We start from the raw sequence: 16,064 nt of genomic DNA on the forward strand, positions 1-16,064 counted from the left end.
AGACAAAAAAAAAACAACATTTTTGGAGAAGAGCAACTCAGAAAAACATTAGTTTGAAAGGACAGTCACCACACATTTAAGTTGGATGTTAACTATATATAGTACACACTCGACAACAAAAATTTTTTAAATCATTTCTGCAGTTACACTTGAGATAGAATAAAAAGATGGATTCTCATTAATCTTGTTAATACGTCAATGCATCTCCTAAATATCCATTAATGCATTTCTTTCTCTAATTAAACAGACATAAAAGTTGTAAACAGGCCATTTTTCTCTGGAAAGAACAAATTACCTGAATGTTAGCAGGGAACGTTTCTGCAGCTTGTCTAGAACGAAGGAGATGGGGGACAATCTTCAACTTGACCCTTGTACTGACTGGGTCCCTTTTCAGCTCTGGCTTCAGAACTGCTCCCTGTTCAAAAGATGTTTAATTATAACTCAGCATTTCAAAATTACTGTGTGCTGAAAAAGTCATGAGAGATCATCTAAATCAGTAGTCTCTCAAACTTTTGTTTCAAGATCACTTTACACTCTTACAAACTACTGAACACACAGAGTTTTTGCTTATATTGGAACACCTATCACCATATGCTACATTAAAAACTAAACTGAGAATTTTTACATATTCACTTAAAATTATATTAATAAACCTATCATATATTTTAATAACATATTTTTTAGAAAATTAACTATATTTTCCCAGACAAAAAACTGTACTGACATTGTTTCATGTTTTTCTATAAATATCTTGATTGTCCACCTTAATAGAAGAGAGTTGGATTCTTTTATCTTCTACATTCAATCTATTGTGGTTATGTTATTTTGGTTAAATTACATTAAAAAAAAAAAAACCCCAGTTTCAAAAAAGATACATGGTTGGAAAACTTGGGATGATTTTAGCCTTTTCAGGTAATTGTAGATATTCTTTGATACTATGCCAAAACTTAATAAACAACAGCACCTTAAAGGTTAAAATCTGGATTTGAAACCATTATCACTGAACTTTTGCATATTGTGTCATACTAAATTCCACTGAGCTATACCTTCTAACACTTCTATAACATCACCGGTCATTTGGAAAATAGTGGCTCACTGAGTTAAGCAAACATCTCATTATAAAGCATTTTTAAAAATCACACGTTAATATCACCACCAGTCTCATCAGAAAAATCTGTAGGTACTAACAAGCAGTCAGGCTCATTGTGATGGGATTCAAGTTTCCCTAAATTCTAACTTTTGCTTGAAAGTTCAACTTTTACCACTGGCAATAAACTATATTAACTGTTCTTGAAGCCTCATTTCTTCATTTTGGAGAACATATCTGCCAAATACCATCTCAATAACCATAGTTGCCTTGTCTACAGGTAAAATAAGTTTTACTGCTTCATCAAAGATATTCTTAAGTAAAGCTGAGTTTTATTCTTTTTTTTTTAACCATGAGTGCTGACGATAAAGAGCAGAATAACTACTAGTGCTATTTAGTGACACAGTTCTGGTCTGTGCTAAGACCCCAGCAGTGACACCCATCATTGTTTTAGCACCATCAGTATAAATATCAACATGGTTTAAAAAAAAAAAAAAAAGTCTCCCTATGACCCAACAAGGGTGCATGGACCACATTCTAAACACCACAGATTTAATCCAACCCTTTCATGTTCCGCATGAAGAATATGAGCCAAGAAAAGCTCTGTAATTAGCCAAATTCCTCCTCCCCAGTACATTTATGTGCAGCCACTCAGGACCAGAACCCAGAGTGACAGGGAGGCTCCCAGTTCCCAATTCATCGTTCTTTCTGCTACATGACACTCAATTTAACCTAACTGGAAATGGTATGACTTTTAAAATAACTATTTATGGCTTAAAAAGCAGACAAGCAAACAAACAAACAATAAACCTTGTATGTCTGGATATGGACTTGAGAACACTTTTAAACACAGTGAACCAAACAGAACTTAGGTCATTAAGCAAACGCCTTAATTTGAGGCTTCAGAAGAACCCACCTATTGTTCTAGATTCTAGACCAGAGGTCAACAAACTAGAGCCTATGGCCAAATCTGGCCCACCATCTGTCTTGATATGAGTGAAGAATATGTTTATGTTTTCAAATGATTCTTTAAAAATCAAAAGAATAATATTTTATAATATACGAATATTATATGAAATTCAAATTTCAGTACCCATAAAGATATACTGGCACACAGCCATGCTCCTTCTGTTATGTGCTGCCTATGGCTGCTTCCATGTTAGGGCAAAGTTAAATAGTTGCTGCCTCAGAACCACATGGCCAGCAAAGCCTAAATAATTTACAGAAAACAGGTGTGGATCCCTAATCTACACAGTGTATCATCATTATTTAAGCATAGGAATTGAAACTACCAGATCAAATAAACTAAGCTCCAGAAAATTTTAATCCACCCAGACTAGCATGGCTTAAAATTTCCTCCTATATTTCCTACAGTACAGGTTCGGCTTAAATCAAAATAACTAGGGAGAAAAAATTCAAATATATGGAGCTCCTATCAACCAAATGTTTTTTATTATGATGTGAGAATAAATCAAAACAACCTACCTCTTTCGTCTTCAGTGGTATATCTCCAAGGTATACCTTGTACATCTTATTAATGATGGCAGGATTATTCCAGTCAATCAAGCTACAGAAGGTTTCAACACAGCTTGTTAAAATTATTTTTCTCCCACTTCAATTATCTCAAAAAACACACAGCCCCAATATTTGTTACCAAAGGAAATGTTAGAAATACACAAATGAACTGGGCAACTGACATTGTAGAAGAAAAGGAAAGGGATTAATTTAGATCAAAATTAGTTTTTAAACAGAAATACATTAAGTATGGGCACCTGGGTGGTTCAGTCGCTTGAGTGTCCAGCTCTGTATTCCAGCTCAGGTCAAGATCCCACAGTTCGTGGGATCGAGCCCCACATCAGGCTTTGTGCAGAGAGCGTGGAACCTGCTTGAGATTCTGTTTCTCCCTTTCTCTCTGCGCCTCCCCCCCCCCCCGCCCCTCTCAAAAATAAATAAATAAACTGAGGCGCCTGGATGGCTCAGTCAGTTAAGTATCCAACTTTGGCTCAGGTCATGATCTCGCAGTTCATGAGTTTGAGCCCTGTGTCGGGCTCTGTGCTGATGGCTCAGAGCCTGGAGCCTGCTACAGATTCTGTGTCTCCCTGTCTCTCTGCCCCTCCCCTGCTCATGCACTGTCTCTCTCTCTCAAAAATAAACATTAAATAAATAAACTTTAAAAAAATACAGTAAGTCACTTATCCCACCCTGACTCAAAAAATCATTATATCCACAGTCCAATTTGACACCACACAAGAAAAAATGGACTGCATTTCACTCTCAAGGCCAATGCCATGGAGCAGTTCTGACAGAGCAGAGCTAGACTATGCTTGTTCAAAGAGCCCTGAGCCAAGCATCTGTTTAACCATTTGGAAATTCAAAAGTGACAAGGAAAGCGACAAAAAAATTTATCCATTAAACCCACAACCTAAGAAGCCCCTCCCATTTCTCTTAAATTGTGTCACTGCGATTCCTAGCCTCCCTCTCTTCCTTATCTATCAGCACATATTTGCAGCTTTATCATCTAATTCTATACAGCAGTCATGCTGCCATTAGTCACTGAGACTTGTTCCTTAGTGAGCTCCACCAGCAGGTGAATTAGAATATAGCGTTGATCGGTGGTGGGCACCTGCCCTCTGCAGCAGTCCCTCCCAGTCATTTTACAAACCTAGCAACACTGCAATCCTGCATTTCACGTATCAGTGAGATTTAACAATACTGTCTTCTCTCTGTCTTTTGACATTGGTTCTGCTTCAAGCTATACTGTATCTGTGTAAACACAGTTTACGATGCTGCTTTGACGGTTTTTCTTATCCGCCTCTTCTTTCATAGTTTATCAATCTGCCTCTTCCACTATCCTTGAAGACGGTCCATGATTCTATTTTAGTTATTATTCACCTCCATCTTTCCTCAGCCGATTGCTACTAACTAATCCTCAAGCTCTACCTCTGTTTCCCTTCTATAAATACGTCAGGTATATTTTGACAAAACACACACACATTAGTAAAATGAAGTAAAACTTAACAGTAAAACAAACTAAACACTTTAATAAGGATAATTTTTACTGTATCTTATATTTTCCTTTGGCCATCTTTATAGTTTTAGAAATGTATAAACACATGTTTGATGTGAAAATTCAAAAATGTATAGAAATGTATAATCGGTACCATATCCCTCTCTATTCCCTTTCAGTAACCACTAATTTTGGTGTATCTTTTCCTAGACTTCTTTTCTATGCATGTAAAATGGGTGGGTGGATACAGCAGGCAGGTAGGGAAATAAACAGATCAATAGATAGATGGATCACATGGAGAGATACTTCAGGATTTTTCTTTAACAAAATGGGAAAATATCTACATATTGTTCTCAACTTACTTTTTATCTCTTAAAAAATCTCATACTATTCTTTCTGAAAAAATGGACACTTGTTTTAATAGACAAAGCCAGGGGCGCCTGGGTGGCGCAGTCGGTTAAGCGTCCGACTTCAGCCAGGTCACGATCTCGCGGTCCGTGAGTTCGAGCCCCGCGTCGGGCTCTGGGCTGATGGCTCGGAGCCTGGAGCATGTTTCCGATTCTGTGTCTCCCTCTCTCTCTGCCCCTCCCCCGTTCATGCTCTGTCTCTCTCTGTCCCAAAAAATAAATAAACGTTGAAAAAAAAAATTTATATAAAAAAAATAGACAAAGCCAAAACTAATTAGGATACTTCTAGACCACATTTTTATTTCCAACAATCCAATCCACTACATGGTGTAAAGATTGGGGCCAGTTCAAACACAATGAGCAGTTTTAAAGAAAGATTTTCTGGGGGCGCCTGGGTGGCGCAGTCGGTTAAGCGTCCGACTTCAGCCAGGTCACGATCTCGCGGTCCGTGAGTTCGAGCCCCGCATCAGGCTCTGGGCTGATGGCTCAGAGCCTGGAGCCTGTTTCTGATTCTGTGTCTCCCTCTCTCTCTGCCCCTCCCCCCGTTCATGCTCTGTCTCTCTCTGTCTCAAAAATAAATAAACGTTAAAAAAAAAAAAAAAAAAGAAAGATTTTCTGATACTTCAAAACCAAAAGTCTTTGAAAGGAAAAGGCAGTTACAAGCAGCACGAAGGAATTTCAGACCTGGGGAGGGAATATCAAAGTACAGTTCTGTCCAACTTTCTTATTTACAGAGCCTAAGATCTGGCGAGGTTATGAGAGTCCTCCATACTCGATCAGTGAGAGGCATGACCAGAAGTAACTAACTGCGTAAGAATCCGCTCCTCCTATATGCCACCTCCCCTGCCCTGTAGCAGTGAGCTGTTCCCAACCATCACCATACATGCAGCTTACTTACTGAAATGGAACCATATTATCAAAGACACAAAGAAGTTAACTTCCTTATTCTGTAATACCTATTTGTATTGGTTTCTTTGAAAAGGGAAAACTACAATATGCATTCCACTGCCTTTTAGCATGTTATTACATTAAGCATTGAAACAAATTTAATAATTATTCCATAATTTGGTTTTTTCAACCAAGTAACTTCAATTTTTCATGTCATTTTTCAGTCTTCACACATCTCATTTTTTAAATCAGTACACACATTATTTTGTATTCTGCTTTATTCATTTGCCATTCCTTGGGAGCAATTTCCATGTTGCTTTATTACTTTTATAATTATTTCGGCAGATATATAATATTCCATATAGATACACAGAGTTAATTTACTTAACTATTTCCCTATAGGGAAAATAATTTGTTTCCATTTTTCTTACAATTGTAGGAAATGGTATAATGAGCAAATCTATAACATTTTTCTAAATACATTTTTCTTCTTTTGAATGACTCTCTTAGGATAAATTCCCAGAAGATTTACATAAAAGATTATAAATATTTTTATGATTCACTGCATACTTCAAACTGCTTTCCAAAAATTATTTTAGCTTATAATGCCAATCAACAGAATATAAAAATAGCAGTTTCAACAGAAACTAAATGGAGTTTCAACTATTACACAATTTTATTTACCAATGGGTACAAATTGGTGCACCAGTGTTTTATTTTGCAGATTTTATTTCTCATACAAAATATTTCCTATGAGGGGCACCTGAGTGGCTCAGTCAGTTGGGCGTCCAACTTCAGCTAGGGTCATGATCTCACAGTCTGTTCGAGCCCCACAATGGGCTCTGTGCTGGCAGCGCAGAGCCTGAAGCCTGCTTCAGATTCTGTGTCTCCCTCTCTCTCTGCCCCTCCGCCATTCACACTCTGTCTCTCTCTCTCTCTCTCTCAAAAATAAACATTAAAAAAAAATTTTTTTAATTTTCTATGAGCCTTTTAGTATTTGTATTTCTTCACATGTGAATTAAGATTTATTCAGCACCACTTTTCACAGGACCTGATTTTTACCATATTAATCCTAATATGTACATATCCTTTATTAAAAGCAATCTCAATTGGTTTCACACAAAGGAAGAGTCAAAAATGAGTAATTTCTGGGTTTTGGCATTTTTTCTTAACATTAATTATTTTAAGTCAATTTACCTAGCCGCCAAAGGTCTCATTTCTTATGGTAATATTTCTAATCCATTCCAGTTTTAAACTGCATCTCCAAACAGCTTCTCTTCTTTGTCTTATACAGAATCCTGCTCTTGGGCAAACTGTCTTTATTAAAAATTAAGTATATTTCATAATCTCCTAAATCAAAGGTCTCATTACAGAATCCTGAAAGAAGAAATCTGTGCTCAGTGAGCTTTTAGAAATATAGCCTCTTTTCATCTTTTAAAGGTGAAAAGAGATGTAGTTTACCTTTGCTTGCTTTTCAATTCTAGGTCCGCTGCTGTCGCTACACTGTGGCGTGTGTCACTAGAAGCAATCACCAGGTGGAGAACAGCTTCAAGTTCAGGCACCTGCTCAGCTTCTATGAATTTCACTATACCCAATTTGCACTGCAGATAAATGAAGGGAAGGAGAAACAGTGATCAAAGAAACAAAGACCCCCAACCAAAAATACTGTTTAACAGATCAGTATGGTCATACCAAGGATCAACAGTAACAACAGGAGCAGCTCCTGTTTAGGCTTACATCGTGTCAGGGACTGTATATGATATATATTCACGATTTCATTTAACCCTCACAATCTATGAGATAAGCAATATTATACCCATTTTTCTGATGAGGGAACTGAGGCAAGGCTTAAGAATTTAGACACATAGTAAGTGATGAAAACAAGATTCAAACCCAAGTCTCTCCAACTCGAAGACCATTATGATACACAGCCTTCCTACTTAGGTTACAGTCTCTCTAGAATGATAAAGCCTTGAACTGAAGTCCAAATTTGGAGCCTGCAGGTAAGAGAGTGGAACATTATGAATAAAGTGCTCCATGGATTGTTTTGACATTTCAAAAAGAACTAAACCACATTCCACAGAGTTCCACTCTACTGTTAACATATTCATTCTGTCCTCAATATTCTTACATACTGAAAACAACAGGATTTCAAACACACTCTAATGAAGGCAAGTGAAATTCTAACCAAACACTATTCAATGTAATTGAATGGCTCAAATGAAACACAGACTGAAGAGGGATTCTAATTTGAATTTCATGCAATGTGAAGGAGCTACGAATTTCATAAAAATTCTATTTAGGACACATGTGCCTGAAGAGTAAAACTGTCTTTACCTAAAAGCCAGTTACATAATAGTTATTATGTATATGAATCAAGATTGATAGAGTTTATAATTATTAAATGACAATGGGTTCAATTTAAAAAGATATATAAACAGATCATAAAACGCTTGCCTTCCTTCCCCTTGTTCAACACAACCTACTTGTAATAAGAGCTACAACAGAAAGCACTCAAACACTTAAGCCATAGAAAAACAATTATGGAAATTAACTACACAAAGATATAAACAAAAAAATGTGCAAAGAAAACTGAAAACAATACTAATGCCCATCAATAGGAGACTAGTTAAAACCTTATGTGGTTTACACATAACTAAACTTTACATAAACATTTAAAAAGATGACTTTTTTAAAAAACCTGATATGCTGTTAAATGAAAAAAGTAAACTACAAACCATATATTATATATAAATGTACAATGTAATATAAAAATGTATTGTGTAAAACTGTAATAGTGTATACACACACACACAAACACACACACACACAGTAGGTTGTAAGAATGACAAACTAGGGGGAACGCCCAGGCGGCTCAGTTGATTAAGTTTCTGACTTGAGACCAGGTCATGATCTCACGGTTCATGGGTTCGAGCCCCGCATTGGGCTCTGTGCTGACAGCTGAGCCTGGAACCTGCTTTGAATTCTGTGTCTCCTTCTCTCTCTGCCCCTCCCCAACTCATGCTCTGTCTCTCTCTCTCTCTCTTTCTCTCTCTCATGAATAAATGTTTAAAAAAAAAATGATAAACTAGGGTGGCAGGATTCCAGGTAATTTCTAATTTGTCTTTATAATGTTCTGTACTGTTTGAATCTTTACATTATCATGACTTCATCATCAGAAAAAATAAAAACCATTTTTATTGAAATAAAAACAAAATTTTATATCATCTTTGAAATGAAATGGTTCACTTCAACACCAAACTATAAAATTGACAAAAAACATAGGCCCTTAGAAATTAGCAAATAATTACTGACACGATATTACAATTTAATGGTAACAACTACTCGCCAGCACTTAGAGCTTTAGCCCTCAGAAAGACCTAGAGTCAAAGCCTAGAGCTAGAAGTGAGATCATGGTACATCTCAAAACCTCAGTTCCTTTTACAGAATGGAACAATTTCTTTACCTCTCTGGGTCGCCGTAAGGATTAAATGAGACAATGTATTCAAAGTGCTCAGCACAGTGCCTGTCACATAGATCACACTCAAAAAAGAGTAGCCTCTACTACTATTTACCTTTCTTTCTTACTTACATCCTGGTTTGAGGAGGGAAAAAAAGATCTGTAACACATGAAGAAGTAAATCTACTCAAACATAACCCTCACTGAACAAATCATTCTATAAATCTGTGAGTGGCAGGAATGCCCCGCTTGCCTTTTTCCCTCTCCTGGGGAACACTGTTTTGATCAGTGGTCAGTTACATTCCCAAAAAGAAAAAGATCAAATCATTTAGACTGCCATGGAGAGATAAAGGAAGGATTGGAAGACTAACCCATGTTGCTTGAATTCCAAAATAATTACATACTGATCTCATCTGTTCTTCCCTGAGGTGCCTGAGGGCACAGACACAGTGAGGCAACTTCTCTGGAGAGCACCAGTCTTTTTTAAAAGCTGCTCAGAGAACATCTGTGTCCTGTTTAAATCCAGAATAAAATTCTTAATGCCAATTTTTAAATTCCCAGGAAGAAATATAAAAGGGAGTCATGCTTTTCCCCCATATTGTCACATATGAGTATAGGAGTTCTTCAGTTTACACAAAAGGTACAGCCCTAAAAAGCTGAATAACCTGAGATAAATTGTATTTTAACTTCACCAAAATAGCTAGATGATTATTAAACCTATAATTAAAAGCTAAAATGAAAGAAGTGAGACATAGTCTCTAAGGGGGCTGTATTTTACCCCTGAACTATGTACACAATGTTAGAAAAACTGAAGAGCGCTTCCCACTCCTCCCTTCCCTTGGGGCTTTAACAAATAACTGACACCATGAAGAGAGCACATTACATCAATCGGTCCTTGCAAACATATTTCATTAGAGAGCCTGAATACGTGGGAATTATGTTACACATGCTTCCATGGACTTCATAGGGGCTGGTACACAGGGGGAGGTTCCATTATGAACAAGCAGTGTATGATACCTGTTCCAACTGTTCAGGTGTCCACGGGTTATCACCAATAACTCGCTTAGCTGCATAAAAACTCATTCCTGGAGGAGGCTGTGGTATTCCAGAACCTCCCCCACTATTTGAAGAAGAACTCTGTCCTGAAGATGAATTTTGGCGACTCTGGGATTCATTTAACACATATCTGAAAAGGAAACAAATTTAACCTCCTTCTTAAAACACATACACACACATGCATATTTAATACAATCAGTTATATACTTTTCTCCCAGAGAATTTTTCTAGAATACTTGAAATTACAATTTCATCATAAAGAAAAATTCTAAAGGTGTCTAAAAAACCTATTTACATCTTTAACAAATTAACTGTTAAGAGTCCATCTGTTCAACTTTGTTACAAATGAACTATTACAGTTACCAACAATGAGTATAAATATTTTGCTCTCAATCTATAAATACAACTATTCAAGAGCCACTATGGGCCCACTGCATTTTGAGTTTCTGGTTGAACAATACAGAGAAAGGTTAGCTGACTGCAAGAAGGGCCTAAAAAAAAAAAAAAATTATTATTCTATATCCAAAGCACAGAACATTTTTAGTCAGTCCCATTTTTGTTAAGTTGCAATCCACCTCCAATTCTCCTTATATCCCTGCATTAGAAAACCCACTGAAACCTCCAACACATACACTCCAAACACATAACACCCCAAAAAGGAAAAAAAAATTCAAAAGAACCCAAAGAGGAAAAGTCATAACAATTAGCTTTTCTCATTGTATGTTCAAAGCCCTTTGTAGCTACTTATTAATTTACCATCCTACTTCCATTTTTGGCTTCTATAGATTAAACATAAGATTTCTGGTAAATTATTTTTGATCCAGTTAAACTGGTAGTCCTCATCTAGGAAATGAAAATTTTGAAAAAAAAAAATTTAATTCAAGTCCCTTCCAAACTCTAAAGTTCTATGCTGACTTATTATGACTGAACATTAAAATGAAATACTCGCTGTTGGGGCACCTGGATGGCTTCAGTAGGTTGCATGTCCAACTCTTGGTTTTGGCTTAGGACATGGCCTCATGGCTTTGTGGATTCGAGCCTCACATCATGCTCTGTGCTGGCAGCACGAAGCCTGCTTGGGATTCTCTCTCTCCCTCTCTAGCTGCCCTTCCCTGACTTGTGTTATCTCTGTCTCTCTCAAAATAAATAAATAAACTTAAAAAAAAATTTTTTTTTAATGAAATACTCGCTGTAATAGAAATTAAACACTTGGATCCTGATGGTATAGTAAATTATTCTATATTATTTACTTGCTATATCCATTCAATTCCTAAATCCATCTACTAAAAAAAAAAAAAAAAAAAAAAAAAAACAGGGGCGCCTGGGTGGCTTAGTTGGTTGAGCGGCCAACTTTGGCTCAGGTCATGATCTCACGGTCCGTGAGTTCGAGCCCCACGTCGGGCTCTGTGCTGACAGCTCAGAGCCTGGAGCCTGTTTCAGATTCTGTGTCTCCCTCTCTCTGACCCTCCCCCGTTCATGCTCTGTCTCTGTCTCAAAAACAAATAAACGTTAAAAAAAAAATTTTTTTTTAAATAAAAAACAAAACGAAACAAAAAAAACCTGTTAAGGAACCACTTTAATATTTTTATAAAAATAAGGCAAATTCTCACTGGTAAGAAAAACTGGATTGAGTACATTATGTGCCAAAGTTAAATTTGGATTTGGTAAGAAAAACTGGATTGAGTACATCATGTGCCTAAGTTAAATTTGGATTTCAGAGTTTATTTACCAAAGCCATCATCACCTGCCAATTCTGGCTGCCTCCTGATTTAACAATTATAAAAAGGAGGTTTTCATTTATTTCTAACTTATAAGCAAGACTGGTGGTGGTCAGTAAATTAATCAATAATTACCAAACAGCTAACATTATGCAAAACATCATCCTAAGCACAAGTCAGAAGCATACCAAGAGGTGTGAGGTTGAGTCCCTGCCATCTGGAGCAAGCTGAGATAATAACACATATAACAGCGTTTGACATGATATCACAGGGCAAAGAAACCACCAAAAAATAAGAAATGGTATGACAGGTACTAGATAGAGGTAGTGGAAGTGTTTCAAGGTCTGAAAAATAAAGCCACCAAACAAGAGGGGTGGGAAGGAAGCAAGCTGGAAAGGAAGGAAATCGTACAGCACGAACCCTCTTGTGTCTGGGTGGAGGGACAGCTGATATGGGGCTCCGCACAGTAAGCTTATAGTATATGTTCTACTCTTGATCAGGGAAGAGACAAGAAAAGCAGCATTTTAGATCACTATCTCTGGAAGCAAGAAAATAATTAGGCCAGAAGCTGATCACAACCTGGGCCACTGTGCCAGGGACCAGAGCTAGGTAAAACAGCTCTTGGCTTTAACAAGTCCCAATCCATTAGGGAAGACAGACGTGTCAGCAGTGTGATAAATACACAAAGTGGTGATACAGATGGATGTGAGTGTCATTAAGGACACGGAAAATGGCATCCTCTGCCCAGGGAAAGAAATTCATGTCAGAGACACACACTGCTGACGTCTAAGCTAGTTTGAGGTGCTTTTTCAAAGCAGTTTTTTTGGCTGTTGTTTTCTTTTTCTTTCTTTCTTTCTTCCCTGCTTTTTTGATGGGCAAGCATTCTAAGCAGAGAGAACTGTACTGTCTTAAAACACGAAAGGCAAGGACACATAAGAGCGCATCAAATGCATGAGTAGTAACGACTGGAAAACGATAGCCCAAGGACTTTAAGGTGTGACTGGTAAGAGGCGCGCATAAAAATCAGGGACCTTTCTGGCAGTGTAGAGAGTTTTGAAGAAGAGCAGCTGGTGAGAAAGTCGTGACAAGAGCTGAACAGAGACGAAAGTAGATGGCAGCGGGCAGCGGTGAGAGCGGTTCCAGGATGCATCAGGGAGCACAGAGGGGGAATTATGGGACTGGTATTAGCTAAAAGGAAAAGGAAAGCTGGAGGCAATTGATAACTATACCGACTCAGCTATGAGAACCATCACAGCACTGATGGCAATTAAAGAAAAGGATCTATTTTTATGGGGAAAAACTGATTTCAGCTTGGACAGGTTGAGCCCGAAATGGTTACAGCAGGTCCACACCTGTGAGGTCAATGAGCAGCGGAGCTGGGGTTTAGCAGAGGTCAGGGCTGCAGCAAACATGAAAATCTGAGACATATCCAATTTCAAGCAAAAGCTGAATCATTTAAAAGAGTACTTCACTCCACACAGTAAAAGCAGTTACTAATAAGGCTGCTTTGTTTTGATTTCTTAACCTACCCGTAAGGCATCAGAAGGACATCTAGCATGAAGTCCAAAAGCAGCTGCACAGTCTTTGGTTTCTCAGCAAGATTAAACGGAGAAGCTGATTTTGATGATTCAACAGGGTATTTCATGTGAAAAAGGGTTGGTATTAAAAGATGCATTAAGCTGAAAAAACAATTACATTTATTGCAACTACTTTAAAAATAAGGTTTTTATAACATGCAAATAACAGACAAAACACAAATCATATAACATAAAGTGGCAAGTGTAGCAAGGGCCATGCATTTTCAACACCACCAATTTACAAAGTCCTAAACCCAGGGGCTAGCCTAGCTTGCTCTGCTACTGAAACCTCAGTATACTGAGCAAAGACTGCCATTTAGCCAACCTGGCTCATCACCAAAAACACCAGAAACAAATGTACAAAATATGACCTCAGTGTTAGTATCTGAAGTTACCAAAAGAGTTTTCTATTAAACTTTAGGTAGTTCAACTTACAACATGTTCCCTCAATATTTTTTTTTCTTTTCCATAGTTAATTAAAGTTATTTTAAAGCTAAAAAAATAAAAAGCAATGGTTTAATATTTTGAATAAACGTCCACTGTGTGAATTTATGTAACACGCCTTCCGTAATTCTTTCATTACACCTTTTGCTATTCTTAAAAACACATGAAAACTTCAGAGAGTGCTTGCACTGTTTATCAGTTGTATTTGTAAATACGTGGATTACAGTTTGTCTTTTAAAAATATACACACTCTAAAAAGTAAAGTAAAACCACCACTTAACTCCATCTTTCCTCCACAGTTCTGTGCTCTTCCTGACGATGCTCACTACAACCAGGCTACCCTACAGAACTCTGAGCCAAACCTGGACACTAAGTGTGTTATCTAAACCTTTTCACCCCTCCAATTCCCATATTAATATAAACAAGCGATCTGTTCCTTAAGAAAACTGCTCTAAGACTTCATACCCTCCAGAATGTTTTGATGAAAAGCACTTTATAACTAATTTGTGCAATCACATGAAATTAGCTTCTTCAAAATAATTAACAAAATAAATGCATTTAGATTGAGAAACACGTTGTTAGTTCTGCACATTTTCAATATGCTCACATCAAGAAATTTTATAATTACCAAAACAGTAACAATTAAATAACACAGGAAATTCAATTATTTGTCACCTGAAAGAGCTCAAGCCTTCACATTAGCCCAAGTAAAACAAAACATGCGACTTTATTTTTTTGAAAGGTAGCTGTAGACTCATGCAGGTGAGAGGTAAGATAACTGAGGAGACCGTACCTATCCTGCTGTGGCTGAGGCTTCCCTTCCATGGCAGTAAGAAGCGTGGGGGCCAGTTCACATTGTTTTTCCACTGGCAGGCGAGGATAGCCCATCTTAACATAAATTATAGTAAAATTCTAATGCAATGAGAGAAAAGCAGGTGAGTGTGAAGGAAATACTCTGGGATTTCAAAGAAAACACACGGTTGATAACTTAGGGAGTTCTGTCACAACAGAGAAATTACATTATCGCTCCATACACTTACCACGTGTTTATTACAGCTTGATCAACTAGTACATTTCAGGAAGAATTCCAGCCCTATTTAGTCAAAATGCTTGCTTTAAGATGTGCTTCACGTGAGGGAGCATGACCTAATCGAAAGTACTCATGCATACATCTATCAAACATTCCATTTTTTCACCTTAAATACATAAAATTTTATTTGTCAATTATGCCTCAATAAAGTTGGCGGGGTGGGGGGAATAAAGCACTCAAATATGCAATGTTCGCTGAAAAGGAAAAGTAAGCATTTGGCCAATCTGAACCTACAGGCTACACATTAGCATTAATCCTTTGAAGCTAAGAGGAGACCAACTGTGAAATCCTAGGCTGTTGTTTCCCAACTGGTCAGTTACTACAGCCTCCTCAGTACACAGCAGTGCTCTGGTTCCTCACCCGGACAACTGACCAATGAATGATGAACCAAGGCAAACCGAGTGCTGTGGGTATGTCTGTATTGCTATAATCTGTATGAATGCCTCACTGTAAGCAAACTTATAAATGCGTATCTGGATCCACGCATAATTAAAGATTTGCTTTTCTGAAGGAGTCTTCACTTTATGAAGGAGGCTTCATAAGGTTATTCCTTTGAAGACATTCTCTTTGGCAGTTTTATTGGTACCTAATGTTCCTATCTACTTAAAGAAAGGGACATCTGTAATGAAGCAGTATGTACAGAGCAGGCACAGAAAGATGTCTGGACCAGTACATGGCTCCCAAGGTTTGGAATCCAGATGGTAATAAGACCCAATAGATTCTGCCTCAAAGCTAGAAACAACAAGGCCAGGAAGAGATCATCTGACATCACATGGCATCCACACTCTTATACATTTACTTTTCATGAAGACAACAATTTAATAGGAGTATTTCTTACCAGGCTCAGTTTACTTCACTTTTAAAAAGGATACCTTTCTGAACACATCAGAAACAGAATTTTTAAAAATTCAGCTTCCTATCCTTGCCATTTACCCTTTCGTTTCCTTCTTCTATTATCATTTATTCATGCCTATGCTACATAACCCTTTCTTCTCTCTATTCAGACTGGTCTCACACAAGCTTCTGCTAAGAATCCAATCATTCCTGGGGCGCCTGGGTGGCTTGGTCGGTTGAGTGTCCAACTTCGGCTCAGGTCATGATCTCACAGTACGTGAGTTCGAGACCCGCATCGGGCTCTGTGCTGACAGCTCAGAGCCTGGAGCCTGTTTCAGATTCTGTGTCTCCCTCTCTCTGTGACCCTCCCCCGTTCATGCTCTGTCTCTCTCTGTCTCAAAAATAAATAGAAACGTTAAAAAAAAAAAAAAAAAAAAGAATCCAATCATTCCTTTATATACCAGCATACCTGACAAGTCATTTCACCAACCTTCCT

General features: G+C 37.6%; 1 protein-coding gene across 4 annotated transcripts in view; it reads right to left on the minus strand.

The window, feature by feature from the left end:
• Positions 1-16,064, minus strand: part of ECPAS (Ecm29 proteasome adaptor and scaffold) — a 108,888-nt gene that overhangs the window by 61,103 nt on the left and 31,721 nt on the right. For all 4 annotated transcript variants that reach the window (XM_030292633.1, XM_030292631.1, XM_030292632.1 and 1 more), the window contains exons 4-9: positions 14,438-14,556; positions 13,153-13,302; positions 9,867-10,035; positions 6,851-6,990; positions 2,573-2,654; positions 296-415 (exon numbers count right to left, since the gene is read on the minus strand). In XM_030292633.1, coding sequence (XP_030148493.1) covers positions 296-415; positions 2,573-2,654; positions 6,851-6,990; positions 9,867-10,035; positions 13,153-13,302; positions 14,438-14,556 — 780 coding nt within the window. The remainder of the gene's footprint in view (positions 1-295; positions 416-2,572; positions 2,655-6,850; positions 6,991-9,866; positions 10,036-13,152; positions 13,303-14,437; positions 14,557-16,064) is intronic.

The sequence above is a fragment of the Lynx canadensis genome, chromosome D4 (genome assembly GCF_007474595.2).
Source record: "Lynx canadensis isolate LIC74 chromosome D4, mLynCan4.pri.v2, whole genome shotgun sequence".
NCBI lineage: Eukaryota > Metazoa > Chordata > Mammalia > Carnivora > Felidae > Lynx > Lynx canadensis.